The 13241-nt window shown below is 37.7% G+C and overlaps 1 protein-coding gene across 1 annotated transcript in view; it reads right to left on the reverse strand.

Moving 5' to 3' along the window:
- LOC124776582 (GTPase-activating protein skywalker) overlaps positions 1–13241 on the reverse strand; it is a 299487-nt gene that overhangs the window by 27261 nt on the left and 258985 nt on the right. Inside the window, exon 10 of the mRNA XM_047251633.1 lies at positions 218–376. Coding sequence (XP_047107589.1) covers positions 218–376 — 159 coding nt within the window. The remainder of the gene's footprint in view (positions 1–217; positions 377–13241) is intronic.

Here is a 13241-nt window from a genome sequence, read left to right on the forward strand (position 1 = left end):
TGTATTTGGCTTTATATGACATTGAAAACATGGAGAAGAGTGAGGAATCAAACAGAATGAGTTCACTCAGCCTCAAGAACTTTAGAAAACAAAATTCAGCATAGAAGAAAAAAGGATGTTTTCTTCATAATTACAATAAAGTTAATGAACAATGCAACACAAAGTGAGAAAGTTTTATGAAAACCATACAAAAAATTTTTTGACAGTACAATAATACCTCATTGTTGCAAGTCTTTATCATCAGAAGTGTGGGTTCATGGTGTTCCACACGCACGAAGAAGGTAGTTAAGCTACAACCATGTTCCTCTGTAGTGTATAAAAGAACTGGCTGGTACATTGTTATTCTCACTGGCAGCCAAGACCACAGAGTAATGAGCTGTAAGAAAGAAAGGATAATGTTACGTATACAGAAAACCATAGGAATTAATCCAAATACAGGTATAAAACACAAGTTTATTTCTTAAATTTCTAAGTAGGTGAAGACACCCCATTAATTATGAAGAACAAATTTTATGGGCACTTATGAACAAAGAACAGTTGAACCGTTTAGAATAAATGTTCCAAAGATTTAGCTTAGCTTCAATCAACTGGATTCAGAATGATATAACAAATATGGAACTTCTCCGTATGAAAGGTTTTCATTCCTTAATGTTTTATATTATATACATCATCATATTATATACAGAATGGTCAGAAACAGTCTGTAGAGCTTGTGTGAGTATTGCACAGTGTGGTGTGCTGAGAAGTAACTGTTAGGGAAAAAAATGTGGTATGTTGCACGGTTTTCGAGTTAATTAGCATAGAAGTTAGCCAATCAGGACATTGCACAGGTAAATTAAAACAGCCCACCAGAGACAGTGCCACCAAATGTGTTCTTTAGTTGGTTTCTTAAACTCAAACAAGACAGTGATGCAAAAATTGGACATGGGACTGTAAAAAGGATCAAACCCAAACCAAAGGCTGAGCATCCTCATGTGCTATCATCTACACTAAGAGTCTGATAGGCCAACTTTGAAACCAATTAAGTCTGAAACGACACAACAGAGAGATTTTTTTCACAACAATTATTTCCGATGACAACCTACCCTGCAAACACCCCTACAAGATTTTCAGGATGTTTCTGACCACTTTGTATATACGAGGGTTGACTGAAAAGTAATGCCTCCACCTTCGTAACTCTTCAACAGTTGGCAGGACTGGTATGTGGCAGGTACTGGCTTGTTCCGTAGCCTCTTCTGTACTGCTCCAGTTGGTGGGAAGCTTTAGCATTGAACGAAACGGTTGTGTTGTTACAGTGTAAAGTATGGAACCCTGTGCAGATGGTCAGTCAATGTGATTTAAGCAATGTGCAGTCACTCAATTCTTGACAGCAGAAGGTGTCACCCCACAGGAGATTCATCAGAGAATGAAAGCATTTTATGGTGATTGTGTTGATGTGAGTACTGCGCGTCATTGGGCGAGTAAGTCTAAAGATGTTAAGGTGGGAACATCTGACCTGCGTGACACACAAAGAGTTGGACATCCTGTGACAGCAACCACTGAGTTTCACAAGCAAAATGTTGACAGACTGATTCAGGACGATCGTCGTATCACTAAGAGAGAAACTGAAACCACAATCGGCATTTCACAAGAACGTGTGGGTCACATTATTGCTTTGCTCGGCTATCTGAACACCTGTGCACGGTGGGTACCCCGGATGCTGACTCCTGAAATGAAAGCACACGGACTTGACATTTGCCAGGTACTCCTCTCCGTTACAAGAATTAAGGCGACACTTTCTCCATTCAATTGTGACAAGAGATTAAATGTGGGTACACCCTTACGACCTGGAGACAGACACGAAGAATTCAAGACGCAGCCCTGGGACGCAGGTGATTTTATGCATGTTGATTTCCTTGATTGTGGAACAACAATAAATTCATCACAACACTGCAGACTTTGAAACAACGACTAACAAGGGTCCAAAAGGAAAAGGGAAATGTTTTCCTGCAGCATGACAGTGCCAAACTACACATTGCATGTGCCACCACACCAGAACTTCAGGGACTGAATCTTACCACTGTACGGCATCTTCCATACAGTCCAGATTTAACACCGTCTGACTTTCACCTGTTCCCGGTAAATGAAAGACAATCTGCGAGGTCGTCATTATGCTTCTGATGAAGACTTTGATGGAACTGTGAGACTGTGGTTGCGAAAACAGTGTGTCGACTTCTTCTGTGAAAGCTTCAAAAAACTTGTTCATCGTTGGCAGGAATGTATCCAATTGGCTAGTGATTATGTGGAAAAGTGAATATTGGGAATTAAAGATCACATTCTAACAATTACTTCTGCATTTGATTTATTTAAATACTCCCATCCAAATCCTATTAACGAATGTGGAGGCATTACTTTTCATTCAACCCTCGTACTAAGAATGATTATCTACAGTAGTATCCTCTGTCATGTGATAATTTCAGTGACTCCAACAGAACAAAGTCATAAATGTGACCTATCAAGTAAATTGCAGATTTTGATATGATTTTTACACAGAAATATCCACCACAAACTACTATGTCAGAAAGAATAGCTACCAATAAACCACCTGCACTAACAACATGAAGCACCTTGTTGCTGATCATCCTATAACAACAGTAACTCAGTTGTTTACGTCATCATTTGGCTCATAAGAAATCCCTCTCAGCATTTGTGCTTCCAAGCTCCAACAAGTATTTGGCTCCTGATATATATGTATCTTAAATAATGCTACTGTCTGCTGGGAAAATGCATTTCTTAATTGTGCACAAACAATTTTCCATGATTCTCCACAATACTCCTTCCTCACTGTTTCTATTTACAATCTGAATTACGTATTTCACTGGCACTGGATCAGTCTGCAGTGGTTGTTTCTGTTTTCTCTTATTTTAAGCCCCTTGTGCCATTTTTCCATTATGATGCTTTTCTGCCGATTTTTACCTTATGGTTTCTTTTTATCCTGTAGTTTCCTCCGAGTCTATTTCTCACTTTTGAACTGCTAGTTCCAGCAAATCATTGTTAGTTCTCTGGATTCTGAAGCTACAAGATTAGTCCAACATAACTTCTAAACCTTTCCCTACTCTTTGAATCATAAACCCCCCCCCAAGAAACCCACACCCATGGATGCTTGTCAGCCACAATCTTCTATTGTCTCTTTATGGTAGTTGTTAAGATGACAATCCTCAGCTGTTCCAGATACTGAAAATAATCAATGTTGACTTTCAACTTAAAATTTGAAGTGAAATGTTATTTGCAATGCAAAATAAATCAATGACAATACATGCTACAGCTTTGTACATTTATATTTCAATGAAATATTGGCAGGGAATGGTTCAACGTACACTGCATAAAAAGGTACTGTTTACATTAGACTGGTACAAAAATAAAGTGAAACAAAAAGATAATCACAGTGTGCATCACAGTAATAAACATCCATGTAATAACACAAGCATGGTACAGGTATTATGGTACCTGCTACTATTTTTGTTAAGTGATTTCAGTACACTTTCCCTAAATCTTTGTAGTTGCCTTGCATGGGCAAAGTGTATAAACTCACAGGAATAATAATCAGCAGGGAAATCCTGGTCAAACTCATGATTGCCCAACAGTGGCTTGGATTATAAAACAGATACAAAAATACTGGATGAACAGTCATCAGAGGTACTGCACAGAGAAAGTCTTGGAAGAAGAGACACCTAAGATACCATGGCAAAAGCAGTTCACAACTAGCAAGTAGAAATATGGCAGTTATACAACCATTGTGTGAACTGGAATGGTGAAACAGGCTTGGCAGCTTGGAAAACAAGTAGAAGTAATTGTATTTACAATGTTGCTGATGGAAAGTAAGCAGTACAGGTTGACGAACTACAAAGTGTTTCCTCCACAGTATCTACGTGAGCAGAAGAGTATAAGGAGGGATACAGCTGCAATAAAATATAATTTGTTGTTATATGTATTAACGAATGTGTCTGAACTTCTACTACAGGAATAATCTTGTAAGTCACCTATGCACTACTCATAATTCACCCACAGATGAGTGGTTGCCTGATGTAATTTGTGTCTACTGCTACTACAGCAGCAAGGAAAGTGCCTTCAACAGGCGAGCTTTAAAACTTTTCGTCAGAAAACAATTACAGTGTCATGTTGCTGCCTACAAGAATACTGATAACAATGAGGAGGTAGAAGTGACAGATAAGGACATGGACGTGATACCACTGCACTGGTGCAGCTACAACTGCAGTTGGTATAATGTAGGAATGTGGAGGATCTTGACTCTTATAAGGAGAGAACGTAAATGTAGTGTCATGTCATCATTTTAATCCTGCGGCCACTATGAATCAAGACACAAATGAATTATAGACACTGGCTGCCAATAGGATTAATCAATGAGGCAAGCTCAAAATTCCGCTAAGGTAGCCATGCAGATGGTGCAGTGGCCAGCTCATCTGCCTAATAAGTCTGAGACCTAGGTTTAAAATCCAGGTCCAGCACAAATTTATAACTTGCCCATTGACATACACCAATGCCCCTCGCAGCTAATGTCTGTAATTCCTTTGTGTTTTAAAGGAGTGAATGCTCATCAGCTGGGCTTGATCTTAATTTTGATCATGCAAAGCTCTCTTCTACATCTTTAACACTCCAATGTTTATGGTGGTACCATGATTTCTTTATGATCTTGTAGTTGGAATTTTTCTACTACTGCTGGTGTTACATTATGCAACAGACTTGGACACACTCTGACTTTCTTCAATTAAATTATCAGGTGCAATATCTGTACCACCCTTGCCCTACCTCAACTGCACTGACACTGTTATGTAGTAATGTGTCTTGTGCTTGAATGAATGATGATTTTTAAGTGTGTCCATCCGGAACAAGTGTTCATTGTATTGTCCTACATTGATATTATAAGTATTCACACATGAAAAAATGATCTGATGAATACTGTCATCAAACTGGATTTTGGATGATTCAGGGGAGGGGACCAAACAGTGCGATCATTGGTCCCATCAGGTTAGGAAAGGATGTGGGAGGAAGTCAGCCATGCCCTTATGAAGGAAACACCTTGGCATTTGTCTGAAGCGATTTAAGGAAATAATGGAAAACCTAAATCAGGATGGCCGGATACAGGTTTGAACCATCGTCCTCCCGAATGCAGGTCCAGTATGCTAACCACTGCACCACCTCGCTCGGTATCAATCTCTGGACATGATCTATATTTTGCAGAACAGCTTTACTCATCACAAGCCATTTGTCTAATAGTTGGTATCACAGTTGCGAACTCTGAGGTCCAGACTCATTTTTCATTGATGGAATGATCTGAAATGAGGTCAACTCAGTCTTTGTGCACCAAATACAAAGCCGGATAAAATGTTCTACCTAAACAATCCGTGTCAAATTTGGATAAAATTGAAATTTGAAGTGCCAAGTATACTGATGACTTTTCATCCCAGGCCTCTGTCGCAAAAGACTTCATAACCATACAAACAAGAAGCTTCTTGACTAAGTGACAGAAGTGACTTGTAATCTGACAAGATGTCATCACACAGAAAGAGTTGCATAAGGCTGTGGAAACTACACAACAATTATTTATTTAAAGTGGTTTTTCTTAAAACGTACCATTTGGTAGAATGGCTGTTCTTGTGAATTACAGTCTTGGAAAAACACAATATTTATCATACCTCAGCAATGCTGATTCTCAATATAGATATTATGAGGTTACCAGAAGGTATATTAGACAAACACACACACACACACACACACACACACAAACTTGTACCATGATGTGTCTCAAGAGTTAGGCTACTCCCATCAAGGTAGAATGCCATCATCAATCATGGTCTGAAAGAACATGCAACAGCTAGACTCGAAGTATGGGTTTCTAGTTTTCATCTACAGAGTTTTTATATTAACCATTTCTGCCATCAGGAATCCAAGGATTCTGGTTGAAATTTTCATGCCAGTGTTAGATTTCGCAAACAAAACTGACAGGAGACATGCTGAAATAGTGGTAAGTTCTATTAACAAAGGGCTCATATTTACTCTGTTGCATACAACTACAGTTCTCTATTTTGTGTGTATGTCTGTATCCACGAAATACCTATTCATTTACAACAAACATTGAAGTTTGAATGACAATATTATGATCATCATTAAGCTAGCAATGTGCATGTGAACAATAGCAATAGCACACTACCCCCCCCCCCCCCCCACACACACACACACACACACACACACACACACACACACACACACACACACACAGTATTAGGTCAACATTGTTCTAAATTTAATGGACTTTCTGAAAAGTTCAGGATTTATTTTAAGTAATATACTACTTGGGACATTACAGAACTTATATCACAAGTGCTCCACACTGCACTGAAAAGTTTCAGTACATAACTGGACCCTCCTTTGGGACATTCTCACAAACACATTTAGAAATATCATGCCGTAGGAAGGAGATCAGAAGGTGGAGGGGGAAAAAAAAAAAAAAAAAAAATAATTCTATTACAAGTATAGAAAAAGAAAACACTTCTCTATCATGGAATTTGTACCTCATAGGTGAAGCGATAACAAATGTTTATACCTACGACTAAGTCTAATGTATTCAAAAACAAGATTTAACCCTAGAACAGACAGGCTGTCTCTCCCAGACCCAGGCGATTTATGTTTTAAAAATATCCACAAAAGTAAGCCTATCATTGTAGCTTTTAGTTTTGATGCTCCTAGAGACCACTACTTGTTTTATAATTCCATCCACAAAAGTAAGCCTATCATTGTAGCTTTTAGTTTTGATGCTCCTAGAGACCACTACTTGTTTTATAATTCCTCATTGTTCATCAGTTGATCAATAACATGGGAAGAAACATGTTCTGGGTTAGAGAGACCAAACCCATCCGTTTACATTAGCTTTTTCTGTGTAGGCACTTTTCTTGTTATAGCGACAGAGAGCAATAAAACTGCTCGAAAATGGCTTGGCAGGGCCCACTAAGTGTGGAAGAAACTGAAAAACTGTTATTAAAACATGATAATGACAATTTGGATGTAGATCCTAATTTTGTTCCTGAAAGTGGTCACAACACAAAAAGTGAAATGAGTTACGAACTGACTGACAGCAAAGATGATATTGTTATTTCCATCAGAAACATGAGTACACATCATCATCTTGCTATCTGTCAACAGACAGATAAATTAGATGGCTGAAAATGTTCCTAACCGAAATTTTTGTACCAGATCTCATAATACAATTACGCATGTGTCAGTGGGGAAGCCAGAAATGCTACGACCATCATTGAGATGGAAACTGTTCACTGACAATTATTTGTTTGGTTTCAAAATAGAGAGCACAAATATTTATGCTGATCGTGTAAAACCTCTTTATAAAAGTGACTCAAAATACTGCACGAAACTTGGAATAAAAGAAAGAGTAAAAGACATTTTTTGGTCTTTTGTACATTTCTGGCGTTCCTCAAAGAGGTGAAATGAATAAGAAAGAATTTGGGGACATTTGTGGCACAGGGACAGAAATCTTCCCTCCAATTATGTCACTTAAAAAGATTTAATTTTCTTTTGGGATGTGTCAGATTAGATAACATTCACACAAGAGAGGAAAATAAAAATGTAATAAATTGACTCCTGTACATTATGTTATGGAAGGATTCACAAAAACTGTACAAGGCCTTACACAACTTGTTAATACCTTACAGTGAATGAAATGTTACTATCCTTTTGAGGAAGTTGTTCTTTCAAAATGTATTTCCTTTCAAACCTGGAAAGTAAGAGATCAAAATATTTATCACAGCAGATGCTAAAACAGCCTACATACAAAATTTGTAAGTATATCTGGGACTACAACCTGCAGGTTTCTTCCAAGTGAGTAACACAGCTGATGATGATGTGCTGAAACTTGCAGAGTCAATAAACGGTACAGGAAGGAATATTATCCAGTACAACTGGTTCACAAGCAACACCGTTGCTAGGATACTTGTCAGAGATTGTAAGCTTACACTTGTTCGAACAGTGTGCAAAAACAAAAGAGAGATTCCTTTGGAATTCTTGACCCACAAGGAAAGAAAAATACATTCATCCATATCCGGATTTAGCGACAATTTCAGATTGGATGTGCCAAAGAAAAATAAATATGCAATTTTCCTCTCATCAAAGCACACAAGCAATAAAACTGGCAAAGAAATAAGTAATTTGAAGAAGCCAGAGACTATTATGTTCTATAATTCAACACGGAGGTGACTAACCTGTAAGAACGAAAACTTTCAAAAGTTTTAAATATTCAAGAATTTTTTTAAATGCTGAATAATCAGATTTTTAGGTGAACAAAACCTCATTTTTAAATAAATGCATGGTAAATTTAAAAACCAATAAACAGTAAAAGAAGTATTTTTGGTGTTGTAGAAAAGCGTGTCCCCCCCCCCCCCCCCCCCCCGCACTGTCCGTTCTAGGGTTAAGAGAAAAGGGCTCCCTTGAAGCATTTTTTTTTTCTTCTACCACCCACTGCAGGTTGGAGTGCAAAAGACAAATTGCTACTTAATTTTGTTTTGCAGGTACAAGTGATTCTCTATTATTTGACCCCCTTTTTTCTTAACGAGAAGTTTCATAGAAAGTGCATTACTAAAGTTAATTGTGGCTTCAAGCTGATCACTTGCAAAGGACAATGTGCACACTGAAACCAATATGGTGAAAGGTAAATTTGGGGAGAAATAAGTGGGTGGTATCAACATACAGCACACAAATTGAATTGTTAATTACAACATCCTCTCGCATCCTAGGCTTGTGTAGGGCTCTCTTTTCACAGATATCAGCATGCAACAAATTTTTAAATGTTGCAGGATCTCACATTTGATTTATAATAGCATGAAATTACAACTACCTGCATGTTCCTGCTGTTTTCAGCACCCTGAAACAAAAGATTTTAGAGTGGGTCTTACTCACTAAGCAAGGCTTCTGTTAGGCACAGTATTAACTGCTGCTTGTTCACACAATAATTGGCTTCCCATGTTCCATGCTTTTTCAGATAACATTCATGTAAAATCAAGAATAATAGTTTGAACACTTGCTGCTATCTCTTGGGTTCTGTTTCTTGTGACCAATAAATTCTTTAGTTCTGTAGGTGCACATTTCAAATCTTTATTAATTAAGGTGTAAAAATATTAACACAATCAAGGCAGCAGCAAAATTTATACAGGAAATTTAAAGACTTTGTGACTTATGATATTTTCTACCATACATATAAGCAGGAGACAATACCCAAAAATAAAACTACAGGCAAATTACATAAAAAGGTAAATTCAGTTCAGGATATTGTTCAATTAACAAGGATGACCAGGTCAGTACTTACCTTCAGAAAGAGCAACTCTTAATACAGACTACTGTAATACAGGTTCCTTTTCGAAAAAGGGAACAGGGTTGGATTGGGGAGGATGGAGGGGTGGAAGAGGATGGGAAAGACAGATCATTCAGAACCTATTTATAGGAGACCTACCTTGTAAAAGGAGGGTGAGATCAAAGATAGGGGAAGGACAGAACAAGAAGTAAAGATGGATAAGAAGTGAAAAGAACAATGCAAATGTAGTGTGATAAATTGAGAATAAAAAAGGTGCATCTGTGTATTGGGGGTAGGGGGGGGGGGGGGGGGGGAGATAGACACTAACAAAAGATAAGTTCAGGAGGATAGTGGATGATGTTGGAGAGCAAATTCCCATTTCTAGAGTTCAGGGAAACTGATGTTGGGAGGGAGGATTCAAATTAATGGTTTCGTACAAGTATTCAGATCTTTTGAATCTAGCTGTAAAGCTTGCTCAGCAACAGAGCACTATACAGTCTTAAGGCAGACAGTTTGCTTCCATTCAACATTCTGCCAATTTGGTGATGGTGGAGTAATTGCATCTTCGGAGTATTTATAATTTCTCTATTTGTATGCTACCATCTGGTAGCTGTAATTTTCTATATGGGAAACTATGTAGTGTGCTTGTATCAACTGGCAAACAATATGAGTAGGTCTGCTTGCCCATGTGGCATTTCTTTATTGTTATGCTTACTGGTATGTTATCTTCAATCTATTCTTTCTGACACAGTTGTTTCATTTTTGGCTCTCTTCTTCCTCATATATGGCAAGGTGGGTTGTCCTCAGCCAGAGACACAAGTTAATCTCCCCCCCCCCCCCCCCCCACACATACACATATACACATTCCACAGAAGTTCCCTTTCTCTTTCAAAAAGTCTCTACCTCAGTAGCTACCCTTGAGTTTTTAACATTTGAAGTAATTGCATGTTCTGAGTATTTATTATTCCTCCACTGTATTTGTGTCTTATATACATGCTACCATCTTGTACGTGTATTTTTTTACCCGTATTTTCATTTAATCTGAAATTTTGATAATGTGAAACTACTTCTTATCACTATTACTCATTGAAATTCAATATCTATGCATTTACCTTAGTATCCATAATGTGTAATCTACATTTAGTGAATAAAATCTGTACACTCTTGTACGCAGCTGTGCACTAGATGCTTAATATCGAAGCTTCATATAAAAGCAGCTAATTACAATTTCTTATTGTCACAATTTGTTACTAGAAAAATTTCTATAAGCTATGGACACACAAGTTCTAGACAATGCTACAAAACTGCATTGTGTCACTTGCAGTTAAATTCTGATGACAGATTTAACTAATATTTTTCACAATATTTACTCAAAGTGTAACAGTAACTACTCTACTTCATAACAACTGTTAGTGCAGTGATATCTACCGCATGAAAAAACACCTGTGCAATTTTTTGAGCTTACAAATCACATTACAGTACTGAAACTAGAGCTGCACTATAAAGTAAACTTAATTTCATTCATCATACTTGAAGTTTCTGGAAGGCCTTTGACTGTTTCATTCACAATTTATAATGGAACACTGAACCAGTTATGTATTTTTTCCTGCTTAGCGCACAACTTTTTTTGAGAATTTATTCTCATTGTCAAGTGCAAATATTTGAACAATGCAAAATAAGGGAAAGGTAATCACTCACTACAGCAGACTGACGTGTGTAGCACACAAACACACAACAGGAAACATTATTCACACTATCTTTCAAGCTCTTGCTTTTATTCTAGTTTAAGTTCAAACCATCCCACGTACAGACACCCAAAGGCACACTCCTGTGGCCACAATGAGACTAGTGCGAATAATGTTTCCTGTTATGTGTTTCTACACTCTGAAAATCAGTCCACTATAGGTGACAGGTTGCTTTCCCCTCTTTTTAAGTACTGTTCCATCCAGGAATTTCCTTTATTCTTAAATATTCACTTAAGTATGTTGTATGATGTTTGCAAGTGTGTGTGTTCTGTCTCTCTTGTGCTGAAGTCATCTTTCTGAGTTTATAAAGTACTGTGTCTCCTCCATGGCACAGAAAACCGCAGACACACAAACCCTCACCCACACTCTATGTCTGTGAAAATATGTTAATCACAAAGATCTTATCTGTTACAAAGACCTTATCTCCATCCGCAAACAGTGTGTGTGTGTGTGTGTGTGTGTGTGTGTGTGTGTGTGTGTGTGTGTGTGTGTGTGTGTGTGTGTGTGTGTTTTTCTGCATAATGGGAGAGAAAAAGTATATTATAACCTCAACAGGATGATTATAGTGCAAGAAAGGCAGAACAACACACATGTAAACATCACACAATGTTTGCTTAAATGTATGCACTGGACAATGAACATAAATTCTCCAAACCTTTCTTGCTAAGCATATAAAAATATGTAACTGGTGCAGTGTTTAAACATATTTTTGAAAGCAACACTGATTTAATATGCAAGTCACTCAAGAATTTGTAATTCATCATAAGATAACCCAAATGCAGTGAAATAAAATAAAAATTAAGTCTGTTCAAAGAAACCACTGAAGTCCATCTCCCACAGCCCATTCAATGTATTTGGGTAATTTACGTTCAGTGAGCCCAAGGCTTGACCTTCTGCTACAGGATAATATGAACTGTCCAATATTTACTCCAAATTATTACCTAAGTTTCCATAAAAGAAGACAAACTATATTCCAAAGATACATTACCACATATTTACAATATTTCTGTATGTGTCCCGACATCTAACACTCCTGCCTAGAGTCCTAGACGAAAACAAATAGTAAGATACTTTTCCTCCAGTTCACTGTTTCTGTTTCAATACCTGCCAGCAGGCAGCAGCTCAGTCTACATGACTTCTTTCTACTGTGGCAAATAATTCCAGCTAATGTAACTATGTACATAAGTCGAATATAATAGAGGGAAACATTCCACATGGGAAAAATATATCTAAAAACAAAGATGATGTGACTTACCAAACGAAAGTGCTGGCAGGTCGATAGACACACAAACAAACACAAACATACACACAAAATTCAAGCTTTCGTAACCAATGGTTGCTTCGTCAGGAAAGAGGGAAGGAGAGGGAAAGACGAAAGGATGTGGGTTTTAGGGAGAGGGTAAGGAGTCATTCCAATCCCGGGAGCGGAAAGACTTACCTTAGGGGGAAAAAAGGACAGGTATACACTCGCACATACACACATATCCATCCGCACATACACAGACACAAGCAGACATTTCGTCTTTCCCTCTCCTTCCCTCTTTCCTGACGAAGCAACCGTTGGTTGCGAAAGCTTGAATTTTGTGTGTATGTTTGTGTTTGTTTGTGTGTCTATCGACCTGCCAGTACTTTCGTTTGGTAAGTCACATCATCTTTGTTTTTCGATATATGTACATAAGTCGAATGATGATAGGTGTTATAATGGTTATTCTCTGTTCAGACTTGTATTTTTTTGCCATGTAATATCTTTGGTGTGCATACAATACGTGTCACTAGGCACACACTTTTTTCTCCATTGTTCTTAGTTCTGTGTTATCTTCCATATAAGAAATTATGAATAAAACTGTTTGGTAATTACCTGTAACGCCTGTTTTGAAACCATATTCTCAACAGATTACAGGATCAGCAAGGGTGACAACTTTCAGTCAGACAAAAGCTTAAATTTGCAAGTCAAAAAGCACATGAGAGGTGGGGGAGAGGGGGGGGGGGCAGAATGGAGAGAAAAGAAAAGAAAAGCAAGCTCGTTAACATGATGAATATGGTGCATATGACTGCTGCACACATAGTTCAACTGTATACGCTGTCATGAAATAATTGTGACACTTTGAGAATACATGTTGAAGCATGACTCATCAAAAATGACA

This window comes from Schistocerca piceifrons, chromosome 2 (assembly GCF_021461385.2).
Source record: "Schistocerca piceifrons isolate TAMUIC-IGC-003096 chromosome 2, iqSchPice1.1, whole genome shotgun sequence".
NCBI classification, from domain to species: domain Eukaryota; kingdom Metazoa; phylum Arthropoda; class Insecta; order Orthoptera; family Acrididae; genus Schistocerca; species Schistocerca piceifrons.